Raw genomic sequence first — 24,368 nt, forward strand, 5'->3', positions numbered from 1 at the left:
ACATCAAAGGTGAATTTATGATTATTTTGTAACTTTGTCTATAATTTAATTTGGACTCAAGCATGCACTATAATTGATTAGTGTGTAACGGAAGTGTGTACCAGTCACTTTGTTTATAATTAGTATTAATGCTATCATAACATTAGACCATGTTGTATGCAACTTAGTATCCATGCTCCTTCTCTTTTCTTTTTGTTTTTGTTCTAACAAAATACATATATGAAAACTAAAGCATTTTCCGGCGCATCCACCACCATGGTTACCAAGTTAATCACCTAGAGTAGCCTGGACTTTGGCTCAAGCTCTTACTGTAACTCCTGCTTATGCTATAACTCCTACTACTTCTGTTGCGGCTTCTTGATGCATAAGGTGATCTACAATATGATCGATCCATATGCTTTCTATCCCTTGGTGAGATTGACCTGAATCATAATAAAGGTGAGTATAAACACTGTAGATCATCAAAAATGAAATTTTAGCTAATGTAATAACAAACTTGTAATGTTGCCTTTGTCTTGGAGGACAATAATCTCGATTAGATATCACCCAGAAACTTAAAATACACTGATTTTAACAAATAAAGTCATTATATATTTTTGTTAATTTATTTATCTCCATATTTGTTAAAGTATATGCATGCTTATTATATATGTTGCTTCATGAAATTTCATTTCACCTCCTTAATTTCATAACTTCTAATAATAGGTCCAAATGTAGCAACACAACTTTGTCTCTTTCAACAAGTCAAAAGATGCATCTTTATCATCTGATGAAGAAGTTTATGAAATCTCACAAACTCATTTAAGAAAAAAGGCAAATAAAGAAGATGACACAACTCAAAGTCCAAAGCTACAACTATCCAAGTCAAAAGATACATCTTCATCATTAAAAGAAGAAGAAAGTTCATTAAAGAAAAATGTGGAAAAAAATATGTCATAAGCAAAAGCTCCAAGCTACAAACATCTAAGAAGTCAAAAGATGCATCTTTATTATCAAATGAAGTTTATTCAATATCAGAAAGTCCATTAAGGAGAAAGACAAATAAATAAAAAAGCACACCAAAGAAAATAAAATTCAACAAAAGGAAATAAATACAAAAAGTCTATTCAAACAAATAATTTTTGGAATTTTATTAGTATAATTTTTATGTGTTTTAACATTATGGTTAACTATTTTCCTTTCAATATATATATTTCACATTATATGTTTTAGCATTATGTGTTTCATTATGTCAATTTCACTTTATTATTATAATACTCTTATAATATTTATGCATAACACTTAGTTTTACCTTCACGTTACTCAACTTTAATTGAGTGGTCATACTCCAATTTTAAAATATTTCCTTATAAATATATGAATAAATACAAATTATCTTAATTTATAGATGATTTTTTTAACTTATTTAACCATAAATGATATAAAATATCATTAATAATTATATTTTTAATTTTTATTTATCAATCAAATTATTTATTAACCCGTGCATCCCGCGGCTGTATGTCTAGTATAAATAAACATTGTGCATTAAGCAGAATCACTGAACCATGGCATACAAGGAGTTTATTCTTCTCTTGGTCTTCTTGGCTCTTGTTAGCACATACATTACCATCAATTACTTCTGCTGGGGAAGGAATTGTTGCATCTGTGCTCGATGTTGCTTCACTCAATCGAACCAGTGTTCCAGGCAGTATACATTGCTATAGATTCAGATCTTAATTATAGGTACTGCCACACCTCATAAGATAAGAGTAGTAATAAATAAAATAAAAACTGGCTTGTATTTTACTCACGAGACAAAGAAAAGGACAAGAGCAACACATCAAACCATGTTTGAAAATCCGGCCGTGCCTGCAGTCTAATTAATTAAATTAGAACTACATTTGATTACATGCTGTGTCAATTTTTTTATCCGTATCAATCAAAAACAGGTACCATACCAAGAGATTTATACCAACTCATAAGCTAAAACTCCTTAGGACAATTGTGCTGTATGAGTATATAATTTTAGACATTTCATTAAAAATATTTTTTCTTATTAATTTTTTAACTAATATCCTAAAAATAATGGTTATCATTTCTCTGGTTAATATATGTTCCTAAAGTTCTTCAGCTTATAAAAGGGAGCTTTACACCAGGCAAAGACATGAAATGGCATACAAGGCGTTTTTTCTCCTCGGCCTCTTTCTTAGCACATTAGCATCAGTTACTTTTGCGGAAGCTGTTGCAGCTATTCTGGATGTTTCTTCACTCAATCGAAGCAGCTTCCCACAAGGCTTCATTTTTGGGACAGCATCCGCGGCGTACCAGGTATACATATTTCCCTGAGGTTTTGCTTTGGTTTGAGCTCTCATTATGAATTAGCTTCAAAAGATGATAGAGCATTTTAAGATTTAAACCCAACTCAAGAACGTCCGGTCAAACCAATTCATTAACGATTTTGTTGTATAGTATGAAGGTGCAGCAAAAGAAGACGGTAAAGGAGCCAGTATATGGGATACTTTCACCCACAAATATCCAGGTATATTTTTCTCTCTTAATTATTATTGATAAAAGAAGAGTTCTATTTTAATTTTATTGTATTTTCTGCCAACTGTGAATACAAAATATGTAGATTCAGTTAACTAATTATTAAGCTTATAATTCATCATATTTTTTCTAATTAATCCTCTATGGAAATATAATATATATTTTTTGCAAGGTTCATTTGGTTTCAATTTTAAGAAAATTTCAACTTTTAATATTATTAATTATAAAAAAACTTATATTAAAAATTTAATTTAACTAAAATTCAAAGTCACTTTATTTAATCTCCTCTGATAATAATAAGTTATATTTTAATTCTAAATTAATTAATCTAAACATGACTTTAATTTCACTTTAAATAATAAGACATGCGCAATAGTGAAAGAATTATAAACTAAAAATGTATTTAATGATAAATTGTAATTAGGATTTATTTTTGAAATTCTTTGAAATATTCGGTACGTCGCTATAATATGAAAACCTTAAATAATTATATTTAGAAAGATTAAACTATTTCAATATATAGTAAATTAGAATGCATTAAATTCGATAGAAGCGTCATTTTATCATTAACTAATTTTTAATATTGATTAAGCAATTTAATAAAAAAAATGCATTAAATTAAACAAATAATTAATTGAATGATAAGTACAATTTACAAACCAATATGTTTCCCTTTTCGAAATAAAGAAGAACTATTATTTTTTGTAGAGAGTATAACGAAGCACTTTTATTTTCTTGGTCATTATTTTGTAGATAGTCAAAGTATTTTTTGATACATTCCAATCTTGTTTTATAATGCATTGAATCTGTTTATATTTATCTAATTGTCTTTGTGTGAGCGATCAATTTATCTGGAGATTCTCTAAGAGAGTGAAAAGATTATTTGTTATAGTAAAAGTTTTAGCTGTTTGTGTATTATTATACAATAAATTTATAAAAATAATTTACTATAAGTACTTTTTATCCCATTTTCAATTAATATTCATTTAGTATATTATTACTTCTCCTCTTATTTTTTTTAAGGATAATCACTTTTCATTCTAATAGTATTTTGTTTTCTTTCCCTTCTCTTCCTATTCATTTTTATTATTTTATTTTCTATTTCCTATCATTTCCTATTTTCTTCCACACAAAACACACAATCCTGCATCTAACCAAAATGGTTTAGAATGATCATTTAGTGACCTCTTCTTTTTTGTATAGTATTTATAATTTATAATTTTTGTGTAAAATAAATATGTTTTATGATTAAGATTCTTTGCAGTTTAAAAATAGTTACAAGCAATCCGAATTAATTTGGTAGCTGGTTAATTATGTATTCTTCTTTTTATTTTTATTTTTAAAATCTCGTTCTAACAAAAATATGATTCAAGAAATTTACAATTATTATACAAATGTCAAAATAATATTTTTTAATTACTAATTTTTAAAACCTCTTATTATATTTTTTTTAACTTAAGATAGTTAATTTATAATTAATCTGATACAAATAAATATTTAACCTGCAGATAAAATACAAGATAGAAGCAATGGAGATATCGCAGTTGATCAATATCACCGTTACAAGGTACGATTCAAATTCCAAACGATGACAGGAAAGTGGAAACCATCTAAAAAAAAAACATATTTCTTCCTCCTTCAAAATTGTTATTAATTAAACAACACATATAATCTCAATCTTGTCGGGAATCTTATCGCCATGTCAATTTTTCTATGTCTTAGCATATATCTTATATTTATTGCTATACTAAACATTGCTTTTAGCTTTCTCGTCATTTTATTGGGGGTTTAGTCCAAGCCGTTCAACCATTGCTGATATGTTCTTAGCATGTACAGGGTCTAATAATGTGCCTTTCCATTTGTTTTTAATTTTATTTAGCTTTATGTTGGGTTTGCAGGCAACGTTAATTCTTTGCTGGGGAGGAGTATTTAATTTGGCCTATATAGTTCATTATCTGTATCTCTTTTCTTTTGGCTAGCTTGAGCACATTTTGTGCTTCTTGTCCAACTCTCTACTTATTAATGGGTTTTTTTTTCTTATAAAAAAATATCCACCTAGCTAGTCTTACCAGGATTGACCAACACAAATGGCATATAATATACAATGTGTTAAAACTATAAAATCAAATGAAAATTTGATATGTTTTGCAAATTACAATTACAATTGCTTCTATTGTATTTAATTATTTTTGTTATTTTTTTAACTTGTTGTACATGTATATCACAGGAAGATGTTCAAATCATGAAATATATGAATTTGGATGCATACAGGTTCTCCATCTCTTGGTCTAGAATCCTCCCAAGTGAGTTAAACATTGATGACCAATTCTTATCTTTTTTAATTATTTCAAGTGGGTGTTTCGGGTTAATCATTTCAAATCTTTTCATCATAAATTATTCGTAGAAGGAAAGCTTAGTGGAGGTATAAACCAAGAAGGAGTCAAATACTACAACAACCTTATCAATGAACTGCTAGCTAATGGTCAAAATTCGTACTTTAATTGTTTTCTTGATATTGTTTTAATTGAAGTTCGTACTTTAACATTTCTTTAAGCAAGTGACAACAATCATATGTAATTAATTAAATATTAATATTGCAGGTCTACAACCATTTGTGACCCTTTTTCATTGGGATCTTCCCCAGACTTTGGAAGACGAGTATGGCGGCTTCCTAAGCCCTCGCATTATGTGAGTGACACAAAATTTATTTATTTTTCGAATTATTGCTATTGTATTTACAAATATGAATACATTTGTGTATGAGATAAGTTTTTTTATTAGAATAAATTATTGCATCGATTTTATATTATTTGTGTTTTAAGATAATTCTATATTTTTTAAGGACTAATGTACATATTGTTAATCTAAATTTTTAGGGACAAAACAAATACTATTTTATAATAAATCAACTAAAATGAACATATGAATTTTATGAGTTTGAACAAGGGTATTTTTTTTGTACAATCATGGGTAATGTATTAATCTATCATACTGATGATTGATTTATGATTAATTTTCAGAAATGATTTCCAAGACTATACAGAACTTTGTTTCAAAGAATTTGGAGATAGGGTGAAGCATTGGATTACTATAAATGAGCCATGGAGTTATAGCATATTTGGTTATGCAACTGGGATGATGCCGCCAAGTCGATGCTCTAAATGGCTAAATCCAAATTGCATGGATGGTGATTCAGGGAAAGAGCCTTATTTAGTTTCACATCATTTACTTCTTGCTCATGCAGCAGTTGTCAAAATGTACAAGAAAAAGTATCAGGTTCTTTATAACCTTGACAAGAATTTTTAAAGCTTTAAAGTTTATTAAACTTCAATATTGTTGTAAGGGTCCAAGGATATTGGTTATATTCATTGCATAACAACATCTACCACACTTTACACAGGCATCTCAAAAAGGAGTGATAGGCATAACCATAGTGTCTAATTGGTTTGAGGCATATTCAAATAACAAATTAGATAAATATGCTGCCCAACGAGCAATTGATTTCATGTTTGGATGGTAAGTGCTTGACTATATATCCACCAATCTTCTTGTTTGTCTCTTTTTTCTTCTTCTCTATATATGATAAGTTTGAATTTGCATTGTACTATATACTTGTAATAATCACAAGCATAACTCAATAATAATGGATTACCAAAAAGAGTTGTACATAGTTAGAAAAGGACAAAAAGAATCTCAATTTGAATATTTTCATTTGTAACAATGATTATAGGTTTATGGAACCATTGACATCAGGAAATTATCCACAAAGTATGCGTTCTCTACTTGGTAGACGATTGCCAAAGTTCACTAAACAACAAGTCAAGCTTATCAATGGCTCATTTGATTTTCTTGGCCTAAACTATTATACCTCTAACTATGTTGTCAATGCACCTAAGTTAAGCAATGGCAAACCTAATTACGCTACAGATTCTAATGCCAATCTTACAAGTAAGGATGCCTTTGTCTATCACTTCTCTAAATTATATATATTGAATTTGATAATATGTTTTTTTTTTTTGGTTGGAGTAGCTCAACGCAACGGGACTCCTATAGGTCCAATGGTATGTACATGGCCATGTCAAACCATAACAACATATTATTATTATTATTATTATTATTATTATTATATAACTACATTTGTAATTATATTTGTAGGCGGCTTCAAATTGGTTATATGTGTATCCCAAAGGAATTAGAGAATTGTTGCTCTATACCAAAGAAAAGTACAACAATCCTTTAATTTATATCACTGAAAATGGTAATTACACTAAATCATATTTATTATCTTGATGTTATTGTAAAATAAATTTATAGGCAACATTAATTGTTGAGAGTCGGATAACTTTATCCTAAATTTGCATGATTACATGTATTTTTTCATCTAACATATTAATGTATATTGCTTTTAATTTGTAGGCATTGATGAGTTCAATGATCCAACCTTGTCCCTTGAGGAAGCCCTTTTAGATTCTTTTAGAATAGACTATCATTATCGTCATCTCTTTTATCTTCATTCAGCAATTAGGTAATTCATATTTTTTTATATATGAAAAGTATTTCGTTTATAAATCTAATTTAATTTCATTTTGTTGACTCTAAGGGATGGCGTAAACGTAAAAGGATATTTTGCATGGTCATTGCTGGACAACTTTGAATGGAACAATGGCTATAAAGTGCGATTTGGAATAAACTTTGTAGATTACAAAAATGGTTTGAAGCGATATCAAAAGCTCTCAGCAAAATGGTTCAAAAATTTTCTTAAAAAATATTAGACCTTGTATACCTTAAGGGTCCAATAAAAAAATAATGAAACATGTTAAAGTTAACTATAAACTTTTGTGTTTGTGCTTTCCTTAAAAGGAAATTATAACCCCTTAATCATTCCTTTTTTTTATGCCTAAAATATGTTTGTTTATGGACAAGTATATCCTACATATAACAGCAATAAACTATAATTGGATATCGAATCCAAAGAACCAGTGTTTTCAAATAATTAGTTTTACAATAAACTAATTAATTAGAATTAAAAAAAGGTGAGAAATAGAACACAAAATTTAGTGTGAAAAAAATATTGTGAAGCATCCTAGGTCACATGATCCCTTTTTCCCCAATTCTAATTTCCCCAAAAATTCCCAACAAGTTCAATCGCCATCACCTCTTGAATTTGTAGTTAACCATTGGCCGTAATTTAATTCTCAACTTATTATATATTAATTAAATTAGGGCAAACGATAATCACTAAGAGGTTGATTAAAATAGTTCAATCTGCTAGAAATTCACACAATAGGTTTAATCATGTAAATTTTATGAATTTAGACACTTTTTAGTCTAGTTAATTACAAACAATTGATCGATGATAAACAATAAACTAAAATTTAGAGTTATCAATTCTAAAAGATGATAAGAACGGAAAAAAAAATTAATTTAATGAATAACATTGAAGAATTTCTTTTTAATCAGAATCGGAGTACAAGATACAACTCAATAAAAAAAAACACAGAACTCTCACAAGGCCTTTTCCTCACTCAGAACACTCACAATTTGAAAAACAGAATAAAAGATATTGAGAAGAGAGTCTAGTTTCCTATTTATAAAAACCTAAGATAACTCTGACAGCACATGCACATCACAATCGTGCTAAATTGGTCATAGTTGTGGTCCTTGCATACTTCAATTTCTATCCTCAAAGTCCAATTTTGTCATGCCACAAGCATGACTATATATGGTGACTTATATTAATAAATAAAACTTATAAATAACAAGTTGAAAAAGAGGCACTTTGTGCCTCTATCTTTATTTTTAAAAAAAAAATAAAAAATAAAAAATAATTAAAAAAATAGTGATAATAGTTTTTCAAAAGAAATGACAACAATCACGTCTTAATGATTTATGAAAAATATAAAAACAGTTATATATATTAAAAAGTAATTTAAAAATAAAAAATATGTAAAAAAATCCAAATATTGAAATGTTGATACATGCTGCACCATTACCGCACAAGTATTAAAACCTCGTGACATTTCAATAATCTCACTGGCCTAATGTAACATAGTAGTCACTTATATAGGAGACACCCAACACTGTATTATTTTTTTTTCAAGTCATAATATTTGGTATGATGAGTTAACTTACTTCCTAACTTTTATTTAAAAAAATAGGTTTGATAATATAAAATAGCCTTATATGCATGCTAAAAGACTATATCAGACTTTAAAAAGATCAAATTATACATAACAAAAGCTTATAATAAATGAAAAAAATAAAGTTCAACCCCTACTTTTATAGAACAGGCTGAGCCTATATTTATATAAAGTCTGACCTGATATATTTTAATTTTTATTACTCAGCAAGCTAAGTCAAGGACTGAGGTCCAATTTGTTTGCAGTGAAATGCACTTGAAAAGGAATTACATGAATAGTAAAAAAAAAGAAGAAGGTAGAATTCATATTTTTACACTATTCTAATTTAGAACTTTTATAGTGTTTCATCCCAATTTTCTTTCATTCATTTCATTCTATTAAAGAAATTAATTAAGCCAAAAAGCTACGTGTGAGATGAATTAAAGCATTCCATTTGGAAGTGAAACTCCTACATATTTTACTTATATAAACAAAACAACTAAAGCATTCTAACATGTAATGTTGGTTGACTTACTCACATTCATACTCGGCAACGTTCTCACGTTCACGTTTTAACATTTTATCACACATTAATTTACACGGTACAAACTCTTCAAATATCAACTATGTTAATTTAAATAATTGTTATTTAATTATCAATATAATATGTTATGCAATATTCTTCATCTAAGTAAATTTAACTAATTTTTATGAAATTAAAAAAAAAGTTAATTAATATCATTTAATTCTTCTAATGACATTTAAAAATAATATTTTTTAAAATTTTCTTTTATTGAAATTTGATATTAAAAATAAAAAAGAATCATTGGAATTATAATCAAAATTAATTAAAATTTTCTTATATTTTAGTTCAATTATTTTCGTTACATATAGGTTATATTAATTTTTTAGTCATCTAATTTATTATTTAGGTTTAATTTGGTTCTCTAATTTCTTTTTGGGTTCAATTTAGTCCTCTAATTTTTAAAATTGATTTAATATTCTATTTTTTCTTTTTAATATGGTCCTCTAATTTTTTAAATTGATTTTTTTTAAAAAAAATGTACATTTTATGGTGATTTAAAATCATTTAGTGATGGTTTTGAATCGTTATAGAATATGATTTCTTATAATTTAAATCGAAGGATCAAATTAAATCGATTAAAAAAATTAGAGAATCAAATTGAATCTAAAAAATTAAAAGATAAAATTTAATTAAAAAATAAATTAAAGGACTTAAAAAATTAATTTAATATTACTTTTATATATATGTTTAGGGGAGTATGTTATATATTTGATTTTTTTATGAATTATTGGGTTGGTCCAAGGCCTACCAGACCAACCCGACTCAGGTCCAATTAGCATACTAAATAATTGCCTGGATTGGTCGGTTATTGTGTATTTATATGCTTCTCTGCTCATTATTTCCTCCATTTTTTTAATTGTTAGATTTTAAAAAAATAATTATTTTTATTTATCTATTATTCAGAAAGTTCAAAATCATATTAATTATTATTTTTTATTTATTATACCTTTATTTATCACATGGATCTATCGTAGAGTGAAAAAAAATGGATAAAATAAGAAATTTTACAAATATTTTATTAAAATCAAGAAAATTTATTACATTTTTTTTAGTTTCTACATAAAAATATTAATCAACATATAAAAAGAAATGGAGAAAATAATGCGTAATAATCAATTATGTAGTTTCGACCTATGCTTCTTGGTCTTTAGCTTGGTCCTTTTGTAACGTTGGGTATTTCTGGTACTTTTTATATGACATAAAATAATGATTTGTTTGCTGATAAAAAGAAAAATATGACAAATGATAATTTAGTTTGTGTAAAAAATCTGGTTCTAAAATAATTTAGTTTGTGTAAAAACTAAAAATTATGGTTTTTAAAATCTGGTCATGTCATTATTTGGATCCCCGTCTCCCAGGAAAAATAGAGTCACCTAAAATATTGTTTTGAAAATATATTGTTATACCGTGTTGAAGATAATCAGTAAAGCATTCTTTGGCTTTGGGGATCACCTACACTTTTCTACACCATTAATTGTTTGGCCGATAATCTGTAAAGCACTTTTCTACACTCTTTGCGGAAGTCTATAACCTAATTAACCCACTCACTTTATGTTTTAGGTAAAAATTAATCAGTGTTCTAAACTATTATATAAAATTTTAAAAATATAAATACTTTGATTGAAAGATAAAAAATTATATTATCTAAATTTTTTTTATATTCTTTTAATATTTATATAATAAATATTTTTTTTCTTTAATTATTTAACCGATCTCTTAAAAATACTTGTTACCAGATCCTATTTTCAATACCCTACACATGGGGTTTTTTCCCCATAGTTTTCAAGCATGCTATGAGTATGAACGGGTGAGATTCATTCTTGATGATCAAAATTTTTTTTTAGTTGAAACAAAATAAAGTAATTTTTCCACCTCTTGTATAAAGGATTTTAACACAGAAACATTGTGCATTCAGCAGTGATCAGAATTATCGTTCAATATCACATAACATGGCATCATTGGCATGCAACACGTTTATTGTTAACACGTTACGATCAGTTGTTACTTATGCGGAACTAGCTCAACCTGTTGCTCCTATTCTCGATGCTGGCTCACTCAACATCAGACAAAAAAAAATCTTCTTTTTTTTATCACTATACTATTATATGATATTAGTGTGGAGCTTTGTTAATCTTTAATGAACTTTTTCCTTGAATCATATTTTTTTATTTATATTGTTTGAATTCCATATCTTATTTTAAAAAAATCGGATTAATGACTTGTTGGTGGATTAAAAACTCTTTAAAATCCAATGTTCATCAGCATTGGTTAAAAAGTAATGATTTATTTTTTTTTATAAAAAGATAATAAGTATACGATACGAATGTATAAAGTCCTGTACATGAACTAGATTAATGTACATGGATTTTAAAGTCCTGTTAAGATTAATCCTTATTCTCACGAGTTTGGATTTACATTAATTTGATCGCTACCTTTTACATCTATGATTTAAATGTCTTATACTAGCTTTTCTTAAACAATTGAATTCATTTTTGTTCACAAAGAACAAAAAATGATTCGAAGTTTTTAATTTGAAAAAAAAATCGAAGCATATATGAAATTCATTGTTGCCCATAATTTTACTTGAATAACACTACTTTAATTATTATAATTTTTTATCAATAAATATTAGTTTTTTTTTTTAATTTTGTTATCAGTGGAGATTGAACTGATCCCAATCTTTTTTTTCCTTATACATCAAATTGTTAAGAAATTATTTTAATGATATATTAGTCATGTTTAAAAGTAATAATAAGTTATTATCAAGGTAAGCAATTATATTTGACCTGAACAAACATCCTATATGTTAATATACTCACAATTCACACACAAAATAGATAAAGAAAAATATAATTAAATAAAAAAATGCAGTCTCAATAAATAGGATTGTAGAAGAGACCCGAACAAATTATATACGTATCTCATGAAAAATAACATTTTATTAAATTTTGATCCAATTTTATTCATTTCTTAAACAATTCAGACTGATCGAAACAAATCACATATTATTTTAATCTTAAATAAAAAACCAATATGGAAGGCACCATATTTTAACGGATCGTTCACGAGTCTAATCCTAGCTAATACCGACATTATATGGCATAATGGGCCAAGAGGATCACCACGAATCCAATTAAAATATTAAATCATAGCTCTTAATGCTTAACCACAAAAATCTTATCTTGAATATATCCTTATGCAATTCCAAAGTTTAAAATATGTGCCCCCCCCCAAAAAAAGGGGAATATCTGTGAGTACAAAAAATGTATATGTCGAGCGTCGATAAAAGTATACTTTTTCTCCTTCTTTTTTTCTAATTGAACTACATTAATAATTTATACATTTTTTTTACAAAAAAAGTTCAATTATCTCTTTATTTTAGGAAGATAATAGTATTTTATTATTATTTTTAAATATAAAAACTAATTTCTTTACGAAAAAAATTATATACTAATAATATAAAAAGATAATATATAACTATTTTAATTTTTCACTTCATAAAAATTAAACTATTTTTTTGTTCTCTCCCGCACATTTTTCTCTCCTTTATCACTTCTCACGCAGTCTCACTCAAATTTTCCAAACTCTTTCTTTCTCATGCATTCATCTTCTCACCTCTGACAACTGAACAAATATCTTATAAATTTGGTGCTTCTTCTGATACTAATTACTTAGTTTTTTTAACTTGTATATTGCAAAGAATAAATGCTTATTTATATTTATAATAAATAATTATTTTAAATACATAAATTATGTTGTAATTAAATTTTATAATAAATAAATATTCATGAATATATGAATTATGTTTCAAATTTATGGTAAATAATTTATGTAGTGATATATTATTATTTTTAATTTTTTTTATCATTTTATAAAAAAAATAAATTAGAACTAAAAATGTTGAAAATGATAGATAAAAAGTAATGAAAAATTAAATTGTTTAGTTGATATTAAAATATCATATGCATGTTAGGATAAGAACGTATTTAAATTTTGAAGATAATATATATATATATATATATAATTTCCTATATTTAATTATAACTTATTAAACCGTTTAGTTGATATTAAAAGCACATGTCAATATCAGAGTATAAATGAAAGTGAATATGAAAAAGACCGAGAAGAGTAATAACCTAGGAAAACTAATGTTTACATATATACTCAGTGATTCTAAAACCATTGTTTTAAAGTACATGTTTGGATGTCAAGTTAGATTTCAACCTATAAACTGCAACCAGGTCTAACTTAAATTTTATCATCTAATTTTTATTATTTTACAAATTTTATTATCTATTTTTTTTAAATTTTATCACCTAAATTTTAAAGTTTTACACATTTTATCACGGTTGATATGTTATAAAAATTCAAAGAAAAAATAAAATGACATTTTTTTGTTTTTTTTTTCTCAAAACAACATCATTAAATATGTAAAAAAAATTAAAATTTTAGATTGGAAAAATTTATAAATCGATGAAAGTTAGTTGACAAAATTTGTAATTAAGTCGGCCAAATTCTAAACACGGATAGTTTTCTTTTATAAAAAAACTCATGATATTTCTTTCCTTTGTAAACATCTTCAAATAGATTAATCTTCGAGTCCTAGATAATGATTAATTAAAACATTTTATAAACTAATTTTATTATTTAAACTTGATTTTTCAATCATTTGAGCGAAAATTAATTATTGTTGCTATACAGTTGGAACTATATTGTTGCTATACAGTTGGAACTATTTATGGTGTTTTAGGAATCAAAATTTAGATATTTTCTAAATAAAGAAAAATATATTATTCTTTATCTTAAATGTGTTATATTTTTTTTTATAAAAAACAAAAAAAATATTCAATTTTTATTTCTCCAAAAGTGATCAATTTTATAAGATTGAATCAACTTTTTAATTTTTCTTTTTATCTCTCTTTTCATTTTCCATATATGATTTGTTATCATTATATCTGTTTTGCTCTCTATCTTTCTTCTCCTCACTCAGAAAAAAAATAGTCTTATATATACATATTTAATTTTTCCTTGAATATAATACCACATTACCGTCATTATTTATTTATATTTTCATTTTTATTATGACGTGATATCACTTTCAATCTTTAGCATGTGTGGCGCCAGTTACTTTTGAATAAAATAATCATGATGTTTGACAGTCTTTTTTTCATAGCTTTGTTTTGAGAGAATAATTAAATTTAAGAAAAGTCATTTACAAAGGCGTGAAACACACCGTCACTCTCCTTATGGAGTTGGGAAAATATCTACAAGAGGTCACGTATACCATGTATTATTATATACAAATACGAATTGCAGGAGATCTTAATCCACTTTCTCTATAAAAAGGAGAGCACTTTCACACTAAGTTGTGCATTAAGCAGAATCATAATCTTTCATCACATGCATCATATGGCGCTTCTACTTGTCGCTCTCTTGGCTCTTGTTACTACATTACCATCGGTTACTGTTGGAGAAGTGCTTTCACCCATTCTCGACGTTGCTTCACTGAACCGAACCAGTTTTCCCAAGGGCTTCATTTTTGGGGCAGGATCCGCATCGTATCAGGTATATATATATATATATATATATATTTTTTTTTTTTTTTTTTTTTTTTATAAAATGCAGTGTTGTTGAGCATTGACTAAAAAAAATATATGTTTCGAAACCAAACACTATACTCCTAGTAACATCGATCAGCCCCTACCTTTGTGCGAATTTGCAACACGAATCAATGTCAAACTAGTTTAGTGTTCTATTTTGTCCAATACTCAGCTTTATGAGATATATTTCTGAATCCATGTATCATTAGCATTTCTCCACTTATATGTTGTTTTAAGCTCTGTTTTGGTTTGAGCTCCGGCAATCAATGTCCTTAGCATTTTTTAAATGTACAATCATATTCATATGCATATATCAACTAATTTCGTTGGGACCAGTGGACAGGAAATTAATCAAGGAGAAATATCAATGCATGCATGGCTCTTATGTTATGAGTTCTGATAATATTATGACAAGCCTTTAAATGTTATGACAAATCAAATTCATTAATGATTTTGTCGTGCTATAATGAAACGTGTATATACACAGTACGAAGGTGGGGCAAACGAAGGTGGCAAAGGACCAAGTATATGGGATACCTTCACCCACAAATATCCAGGTACGTATGCATATGTCAAATCAGGCCTTTTAATCAGTATAAACTGTATAAAATTAACTTTATATAATATAAAATAATGATAATTAAGATTAGATTGTATAAAATTAATTATGTTTGTTGTTATTAATTGTGATAATAGTTAAAACTATTATCATTAAAATAAAAATTAATTTTCATTTTATGAGTAAAAATAATAAATATTTTAAAAAATATTATTTATTAGAAATTAGACATTTAAAAAAATTACAAAGAAAGAAAAACATTCCAACTCTTCGTTTAATAGACTTCTGGTTTCGTCCGGAGTAAAAAAAAAAAGAAGAAGAAAAGCAAAACAATGTTCTTGTCTTTCTTTCCCCCTCAAATATTAATTACTCACGTTAAGAAAATTAAATTATATGCATACACTTACGTAGGCTTACATTACGTCATAGCTTGTCTATTCCCCTCACGTTAAAATAAAAAAAATAAAATTGAATCGTTTAAACTTATATTTCATCATTTATTGTCTAGTCCTCTACTATGGAAACGTTACATAGAAACATATTTTAGGTATGCTTGGTTTGAATTTTAAGAAAATTAAATTAAAAATAATTAATATTGATAAAATGATTATTGACTATAAATAATATTATAAGTAAAATTTAGAAAACCTAATTTTATTTAGATAATAAATCAGATATTCTAAAGTGCAAATATAACTATAATTTTAAATTTTATATTACATAGATTTATAATCAATTATCAACTATATTTAACAAAAAAACTTTAAGATTTATGCATAACAATGAAAAAATAAAATAGTAAAATAAAATTTAATTATATTTATAGAAATTAAAAGAACGTTTAAACCTGTGTTATATATGTATATATATATATATATTGTATTTATCAGATAATTTTCTTCTCTTTGATAATACCCTTATTATTGTTTGCGAAAGTAAATTGATGAAATAATGGCACAACTTACCAAATAATTTAATACCAATATGTTTTCTGAAAAAAAAAATATGTATTATTTTATTAAATAGAGAAGCAGTACTTTTTTTTGGTACAATGAGGAAATAATAATAATAATAATAATAATAAAAGAAAAAAAAAAAACAGAGAAGCACCACTTTATCGTGACAGACCGACAGTGATGCTGCTTGTCCTCTTTTTATCCAAAACAAAAGAACAAAATTGAACCAACACACGCGAGGCCGCGCGGGACAGGCCAGCTCTATTTGGACTTTTAAGATCGGGTTAAAGTTGTGAATCATATATGCAGTGTTATGACTAAGAATAATACGTGTTAATACTATGCTTTTTTTTTTTTATATTATTAACTAATAATAAATTATAGCAACATTATGTTGGTTTGATTGAAACTTGACTGGAATTCTTTAAATAAGGCCTTTAATTTGAATTTTGTGATAAAAAAATATGGTTAATTTTTTTTTACTATAAATATTCATCAAAGATTTTTTAGAAATTAATAATCAATAAAGTCTTTGTTGTTTTGTGCTTATAATATAAAAAATATAATAAATTATAATTTATTATTTTTTATAATAATTATTCTAAAAATTATATCAATCATATTTTTCATTATATAATAGTGTAAAATATAAATCATATTTTTAATTATATAATAGTGTAAAATATAATTATACATGTCTATCAAACATCATGATTAAAGGCAATCATAAATCAAAATAACGAAAGGATGAGGCTTAAAATAGCAAACACCGACAATATCACCGTTTGTATTTTCTTTTTTTGACAACGCCGTTAGTTTGTTTTTTTATTAAAAAATATCAATCATATATGTATCATAAATTTAAGTTCAAATTCTTAAATAGGAAAACATCTTTTATTTTAATTTTTAAAAATAATACTCTCTTGATAAAAGAAAATTTTCAAGATTATAATAACTATATAATTTTTTCTTCAGATAATTAAATATTAAATATAAAGTACCATCAAAAGGGTGAATTGTTTGACATAAAATTATTTTAACTTTACTTATGATTTTACCTAGTTTACATAAGTTTACCTTTTATAAAAGATACGTATAGTCTCCTAAAAATTTGGATTTATTGAGTACTTTATATTCAATTTATTTTTCTTATTATCTCTCTCTTTATTTCTCATTATACCAATTACTTTTTTTCTTTTCCCAAAGATAAAGCGTACATTTACTAATTTTTTTATTAACATGAAACCTGCAGATAAAATTGTGGATAGAAGCAATGGAGATGTCGCAAATGACCAATATCACCACTATAAGGTATCACCCAAAAATCCAGATGATGGTAGAGAATCGATCAAAGAACTAAGCATGATCCCTTTTTAAAATAATTATTAACTAAGCAACATATTTAGTATCGACCATAAATCGTGATGGGATTTAATTGGCAGATGACATATACTGTAAGGTGCGGTAAATGAAACGAAAATTTAATATATACCTGTAGACAATTGTATTAAAAAATATGACAGTATTATCATAATCACTAGAATAGTATAATGTGATAGAAAACTTATTATTTTAAATATATTGTATATAACTAAAAATTAATATTATATTATATATTGCTAAGAAATATTTTTTTTAATATGGGTCGTGGACGGGTCACTTACCTGTTGAGGACTCGCTAAATTAGAAAATTAACTACCAGCTCATTTAAATGAACTCAAAATAGCTTGATCAAAATTAAGGTAGCTTAAATTGACAACTCTAATTTTTCTCTTCTATTCAATCATTTTTTTTCTCACATATGTACAAAATAAAATGGTCTATTGTACATCTATGTCACAGGAAGATGTTGGGATCATGAAGTATATGAATTTGGATGCTTATAGATTCTCCATCTCTTGGTCAAGAATTCTTCCAAGTGAGTTGAATTTCAAGATCATAGGAATCTATCTTTTGTTCTTTCAAAGAAAAAAGGATTGTATCTTTTATTTAATTTTACTTTAAGTGAATGTTTGGCATTAATTATTTCATTTTTCTTGTAAATTATGCAGAAGGAAAGCTAAATGGGGGCATAAATCAAGAAGGAGTCAAATATTACAACAACCTCATCAACGAACTAATAGCTAACGGTCAAAATCCAAACTTCTTTTACTATATATTTTTTTTTAATTGAAGTTTGCATGTAACCTTTTCTTTGGGTAGTTGAAAATAATGGTAATTGACTAAGTTCAACATCACAGGCTTACAACCATTTGTGACCCTTTTTCATTGGGATCTTCCCCAAGCTTTGGAAGATGAATACGGCGGCTTCTTAAATCCACGCATTATGTGAGTTATACAAAATTTAATTTTCTATTTGAATTATAGCTAACATTTTAGACAAAGACTTTTGAATGGTATATACAAATTAATCACCACATGTGTTAAAAATGATAATTCTTTTTCATTTTCCTTATTTTTCGTATTAGATTTAAATATAATTAAAAAGTTGGACTCTTTTATAACATGTAGTGTCATAATCTATGATTAATTTTCAGAAATGATTTTCAAGACTACGCGGAACTTTGTTTTAAGGAATTTGGAGATAGGGTGAAGTATTGGGTTACTTTAAACCAACCATATACTTATAGTACGGGTGGCTATGCGAATGGGGTAAAAGCACCAGGTCGATGCTCTAAATGGTTGAATCCAAAATGCACTGCTGGTGATTCAGGGACAGAGCCTTATTTAGTTTCACATCACCAACTTCTTGCTCATGCAGCAGTTGTCCAAGTGTATAAGAGGAAGTATCAGGTTCATTATAATTTCAATAAGTTTAAAATTATTTTATGTATTATTGTTACCTAACATCCAAAATATTGTATGCAGGCATCTCAAAATGGTGTGATCGGCATAACCCTTGTGTCTCATTGGTTTGTGCCAATTTCAAATAACAAATTAGATCAAAATGCTGCTGAAAGAGCAATTGACTTCATGCTTGGATGGTAAGTACTTAGGTTTACAACAAAATGTAATCTTTCTCTATAAAAAAAATACATAGGTTAGAGTCACTAATTAAGACAAATTAAATACCTATTATATGTATGTGTATGTATGAAAAACTTTAATGATTATATTTTAAGGCATTATTTATAGTTTTTTCCCCACATGAATCACCATTCATTACTCAACTATCTTCTCAATATGTCTAAATTATAAATTTGTTCCATCTGTTTAGTCAATTAGTTAGATTTGGTTCCTTAGTTTTTAAAATTAATGTAAAATGTTTCCTTAATTCTATTGGATTGCAAGAAATGACATTGACTTTTTTTTATAGCGACACAATAAAAAAAAAGACACAATTGCCACATATGACATCTCCATTAGAAATTTAAATGAACGGAAAAGGCAAAAAAAGCATTAATTTTGAAAATTAAGGAATCGAATTCAACTTTTAATAGTAAAAACTAAATTAAACTAATCATACAAATACATGAATCAAATTTGTAATTTAGTCTCCCAGTATCAATGACTTCATACAGATTATATTATTAAAAAAGCTTGTCATTCTAATTCATAATTATAAGTCCAATTGACAAAAGCTTTTTTAAGTATGTTTTCTCTTTTTGCTTTTAAGGGTTATATCTACGATCAAGGTTGTTAAGCCTGCATTTGCTTTTATTGAATATCTTAGAGGACATTTCATTTTTATGCTATCTTTATTCATCTATTTTTCTTGACCTAAAAAAAAATACTTATTTTGTGTATTTAATCATGGGTTTTCCATGTCAATATCATTTTTTTACCACCATCTATATATTGAAATCTGGAATACAAGTTCAAAATTATTAGAGTATATGGTCTTCTAAATAGCATATTATTTTTTTATGATAGCTATAAGCGTGACTCCATGGTCACTTATCACCAAGAAACGATTTGCATGCACATAAAGTCAAAGGAAAACAAAATTGATTCTCAAGTTAGGTATTTTTATCTCTATTAATGGTTGCAGGTTTTTGGAGCCACTGACAACAGGAAACTATCCCCAAAGCATGCGTTCCTTAGTTGGTAAACGATTACCAAAGTTCTCTAAACAACAAACCAAGTCAATACTCGGTTCATTTGATTTTATTGGATTAAACTACTACACCTCTAACTATGCTATCCATGAACCTCAACTAAGGAATGCTAAACCCAATTACCTCACCGATTTTCAAGCGAAACTCACGAGTAAGAACACTTTAATTTATTAGCTCTCTAAATTGTGCAGTGTTGAATTCCGATAATAACATCTTTGTTTTGCGAGGGCAGCTCAGCGCAATGGAATTCCCATAGGTTCAAATGTACGTATGTAGCTATGTCAAACTATAGTTACATATCATTATTAATGTTATATTTGTGTGTATATATGTATGTAACCTTTTCTTGTAATTATATTTACAGGCAGCATCAAGTTGGTTATATGTTTATCCTAAAGGAATTCAAGAATTATTGCTCTACGTCAAGAAAAAGTATAACAATCCTTTGATTTACATCACCGAAAATGGTAATTACATCAAACACCATGTAAATCAATAATGATTTATATTTTGCCATTCATTTGTTTATTATATGTCAACGAAACACTAGTGAATGACTTTTAATATATTTAGAAATTGTGTGTCTTGAAAATTTAAATTTGTGACATTTATCTCTCTCTCACACGTATATATTTGGTTTTGTTATAAAGTTTCATGTTTTATGTGATTTTGTTTTCATAAATTAATCACATATATAGGACAATCTGTCCTTTTCATATTGTGCACGCTCACATACACATATAATACATATTTAGTTTTGTTATAAAGTTTTGGATTTACTGTAATTTTTCTTTTAGCATATTAATCAACATATCTGTGAAAATTTACAATTTGCAATACAAACATTTAATTTTGTTATAAAGTTTCATGTTTGCATATTATTCAATATATATTTTAAAAATTAAACTTTGGATATTGTACTTAATTTGTAGGAATTGACGAGTTCAATGATCCAACGTTATCAATTGAGGAAGTCCTTATAGATACATATAGAATTGACTATTATTATCGTCATCTTTTTTATCTTAAATCTGCAATCAAGTAAGTGAATTATTTTTTTATATGTTTTCAAACTTTTTTTTAATCCTAATTAATTAATACTATAATTTTGTTGACTTTACAAGGGATGGTGCAAATGTAAAAGGATATTTTGTCTGGTCGTTGTTGGACAATTTTGAATGGGCTAATGGTTATACAGTACGCTTTGGAATGAACTTTGTGGACTACAAAAATGGCTTAAAGAGATACCAGAAACTATCAGCAAAATGGTTCAAGAATTTTCTCAAGAAATATTAGAATTTAGGTAACTTATGATTCCATGAATAATGTAATGGAATGTATTTGCCATGTTTAACTTTAAATAACTGGACCATTTTGAAAAAAAAGTCATGTTTCTTTTGTTGTGTTTTCTGGACCATCTTGAATGAGGGTATATTTATTTGTACTTTTTTTTTTAAGTAATAGAGTAGTTAAGAAATATAATTTCACTCAGTTTAATGAGAAGGAAACAAAGTTGAAATTTTGGAGTCATAGACAAATTTATTAGAAAGTCTTAAGGCATGTTGGATTTATATTCTTTGAAATTATTTTATGTTTTTTTTAAAGAATATTTTTTATTTAAAAAACTAATATATTTTTTTCAATTTTTGAAATAAAAAATAAAGCATATTTTAGTTGATTTATGTACTGTTTTTAGTTGTTCGTTACATACATTTTTCCTTGTACTATGTCATCTTCTTCTCCCACTTTTACGCTTGAAACTTTTTTTTATTTTTTGCAAATAGTTTTAAATGCAAAAATAAAAACACAATCAAACATATGCTCGCTGTATCAACATAAGAAGAGTAAAAGAGAAAACTAAAAAAAATTGAAGTGAAAATAATGAGGTTCAACTGTAAAATAAATAGAAAAATAAAAAATTATTTAATTCAGAAATGATCAATGATAATTAACAAGAATGAAATTGTTCTCAATTCCCACTTTAGGCTCCAAAGATGGTGCAATTGGTCGTTTCTAAACGTTGATATTTTTATGTTCTCTTTGGAAGAAAGGAGATAACTAAGATAGATGGGAATTAAAAGGAGGTGTAAAAATATGTTTAAAATAATGTGGAAAGTAAATGTATTTGGTTAGTGAAAGTAGGAGTGATTTTTTTTCCACTCCTATCAAGTAATGAAGAGTTATTGCTTGTATGATTTAATTTTTTTATGAAAGACTGTATTTTGACATGCTTATAGTTTCACACTCAACACTATTGAGTGCATAAATTATGAAAGAGAACTACTTTCATTTTAGTGCTGAAATGGTAAATTTGCTTGTGATTCTAAAAGTTGAAGAAGTTTCCTTTCAACTTCTCTAGTTCTCTATTATGAATCCTAGAAAAGGGGCTTATAGGCTTGACTTCTATATAATGACAGTCTTAAACTTTTTTTTGGCAGCTTGTTGGGTGTGAGGTTGTTTCGGTCTCAGCTATGACATCTCATGTGGATTTGACCTTACCTCCCCCGGATAATATATCATCTGTCTTGTAAGGCTCTATTTCATGGAGTTAACTTTACAATACATGACTGGAAATCTAAGATTAAGTTTGGAATGTTTTGCCTTAGTCATTTGGAGAATGGATGTTCAGGAGTGTTTGTAATGGTTGTCTCCTCCAGATCCCCCAAGGCATGTAGTCAACGATCGTTCATCTTTCAAATACGCACATGTGCAACATATGCTAGGATGTAGATATGCTTATTTTTTTTCTTTCTTGCAAGTCTTTACTTATGTCATGATATTTAATACATTATAGACCTTATGGCGAGTTGTTGGCTTGAATGGAACCCTGCAAGTTGAGCGTGGATTCCAAGGACAACATGGTTACCTAGTGTGTACTTTAGTTTCAGTTACTGGTTTTCATGAATAATCAATATCTTAGGTAGCATCTGAGCTTTACTTTAATTCCACTGAAGTTACAACCTATTTTAACCAAAGCACGTAAGTTATCTTCACTGTCTTGCCTAAAATGCCCGCATTTTTTGTTGTCTTATGATGCTATATAGGTTTCATTTTATGGTACCGATGGACAAAACAAAAGCTCCTTTTTCCCTTTCAGTGGAGTAACTGAAGAATTAAAGGCTTTTATTAATGATGTATCTGAAAACACCCTCAAGGTAATTGAGTACGAAATGATTCCTCCTTCTCATATTTGAATTCCATAACAAATTCCTCTCGTTGATTTATCATGTTACCTTTTCCTCAATTATATGTCCAAACATACCTGGAACTATAGATTCAAACCAACCTGAACAGGGTGCTATTCTCTAGTCCAACTTATTTTCTCTTATGTTGAGGGTGCAAGAGATGTTGCTGTGTTAGAGGCAATGCTTGAATCCGGAGCTAAGAGGCAATAATGGAACTCTTTGCATTGGTCACCTAATTCATTGGATGAAGTTTTAGGATTCGTATAATATGTCATGCACATATTAATACTCACGAATTTCTTTATTTCTGGTGCACTTCGTGGGCTGCCTCGTTACCTTGTGTTGTCAGAAGGGAAGCTTAGCTTTACTGACAATTATATAATGTATGAATTATTTAAATTTGGTATATGTTAGAAATTAGAATGTCGTGCGGTTCATGATCATATGCTAGCTGTCATAGGAATTACTCCCTACTTAGGAAGTTGCTCCCATTTACTCTTAGTCTATGAAATAGCACCACTTATTCTAGAGTTTATATATACTCTCCTTGTTCCTTTTAAACAATGTTTCTATCTGTTGTTTACAAACTTCCATCCTGAATCTCGCTCTAAATTCAACAATGTACTTCCGAGTTCCGTGGTTGAATTCACAATACATGGTAATTAATTAATTACTCGTTAGTATGGTCCAAAGATAATGATCACTCCGGAAAAAACTGAATGCAATTTGCAAATCTATCGTGTGGGAAGTGGGAACAATGATTTAGGTGTCTGTCT

The 24,368-nt window shown here is 27.2% G+C and overlaps 3 protein-coding genes across 7 annotated transcripts; all 3 read left to right on the top strand.

The window, feature by feature from the left end:
- Positions 1–2,007: 2,007 nt before the first annotated feature.
- On the top strand, positions 2,008–7,407 carry LOC100811884 (beta-glucosidase 12). Of its 2 annotated transcripts, XM_041009831.1 has the most exons (13): positions 2,008–2,310; positions 2,452–2,521; positions 4,038–4,096; positions 4,757–4,832; positions 4,934–5,011; positions 5,130–5,217; positions 5,550–5,805; positions 5,930–6,045; positions 6,260–6,477; positions 6,559–6,590; positions 6,685–6,787; positions 6,946–7,054; positions 7,130–7,407. In XM_041009831.1, the coding sequence occupies exons 1-13, from the start codon at positions 2,152–2,154 to the stop codon at positions 7,299–7,301; spliced, it is 1,536 nt and encodes a 511-aa protein (XP_040865765.1). In that variant the 5' UTR covers positions 2,008–2,151; the 3' UTR covers positions 7,302–7,407. The 2 variants fall into 2 exon arrangements, with proteins under 2 accessions (XP_040865765.1, XP_040865763.1); XM_041009829.1 differs by having other exon boundaries at positions 6,260–6,590.
- A 7,151-nt stretch (positions 7,408–14,558) lies between these two features.
- Positions 14,559–23,350, top strand: LOC100812431 (beta-glucosidase 12). 4 transcript variants are annotated; one of them, XR_005888742.1, is made up of 15 exons: positions 14,564–14,799; positions 15,322–15,391; positions 17,602–17,660; positions 18,192–18,267; positions 18,401–18,478; positions 18,590–18,677; positions 18,887–19,142; positions 19,218–19,333; positions 20,341–20,558; positions 20,640–20,671; positions 20,772–20,874; positions 21,340–21,448; positions 21,532–21,710; positions 22,846–22,934; positions 23,014–23,350. XR_005888742.1 is itself a non-coding variant. In XM_003546944.5 (14 exons), exons 1-13 carry the CDS (start codon positions 14,635–14,637, stop codon positions 21,701–21,703), a joined length of 1,542 nt encoding a protein of 513 aa, XP_003546992.2. In that variant the 5' UTR covers positions 14,564–14,634; the 3' UTR covers positions 21,704–21,710; positions 22,846–23,350. The 4 variants fall into 4 exon arrangements, 2 of the variants coding, with proteins under 2 accessions (XP_040865766.1, XP_003546992.2); XM_003546944.5 differs by having other exon boundaries at positions 22,846–23,350; XR_005888743.1 differs by lacking the exons at positions 21,340–21,448; positions 21,532–21,710 and having other exon boundaries at positions 14,559–14,799.
- On the top strand, positions 22,947–24,151 carry LOC106796079 (uncharacterized). Its single transcript, XM_041009833.1, has 4 exons — positions 22,947–23,074; positions 23,202–23,276; positions 23,452–23,562; positions 23,682–24,151. Exons 1-4 carry the CDS (start codon positions 23,000–23,002, stop codon positions 23,739–23,741), a joined length of 321 nt encoding a protein of 106 aa, XP_040865767.1. The 5' UTR covers positions 22,947–22,999; the 3' UTR covers positions 23,742–24,151.
- Positions 24,152–24,368: the final 217 nt, after the last annotated feature.

This window comes from Glycine max, chromosome 15 (assembly GCF_000004515.6).
Source record: "Glycine max cultivar Williams 82 chromosome 15, Glycine_max_v4.0, whole genome shotgun sequence".
Lineage (NCBI taxonomy): Eukaryota > Viridiplantae > Streptophyta > Magnoliopsida > Fabales > Fabaceae > Glycine > Glycine max.

Bases quoted from the DNA above. Each gene is read 5' to 3' on its own strand.
- LOC106796079 (XM_041009833.1), top strand. From the start codon at position 23,000: ATGTTTTGCCTTAGTCATTTGGAGAATGGATGTTCAGGAGTGTTTGTA. The intron at 23,277-23,451 runs GTGTGTACTTTA...GATGCTATATAG, and splicing joins AAGGACAACATGGTTACCTA to GTTTCATTTTATGGTACCGA. The intron at 23,563-23,681 runs GTAATTGAGTAC...CTGGAACTATAG, and splicing joins TATCTGAAAACACCCTCAAG to ATTCAAACCAACCTGAACAG.
- LOC100812431 (XM_003546944.5), top strand. From the start codon at position 14,635: ATGCATCATATGGCGCTTCTACTTGTCGCTCTCTTGGCTCTTGTTACT. The intron at 14,800-15,321 runs GTATATATATAT...GTATATACACAG, and splicing joins CAGGATCCGCATCGTATCAG to TACGAAGGTGGGGCAAACGA. The intron at 18,678-18,886 runs GTGAGTTATACA...ATTAATTTTCAG, and splicing joins TTCTTAAATCCACGCATTAT to AAATGATTTTCAAGACTACG.
- LOC100811884 (XM_041009829.1), top strand. From the start codon at position 2,152: ATGGCATACAAGGCGTTTTTTCTCCTCGGCCTCTTTCTTAGCACATTA. The intron at 4,833-4,933 runs GTGAGTTAAACA...AATTATTCGTAG, and splicing joins TTGGTCTAGAATCCTCCCAA to AAGGAAAGCTTAGTGGAGGT. The intron at 6,788-6,945 runs GTAATTACACTA...TTTAATTTGTAG, and splicing joins AATTTATATCACTGAAAATG to GCATTGATGAGTTCAATGAT.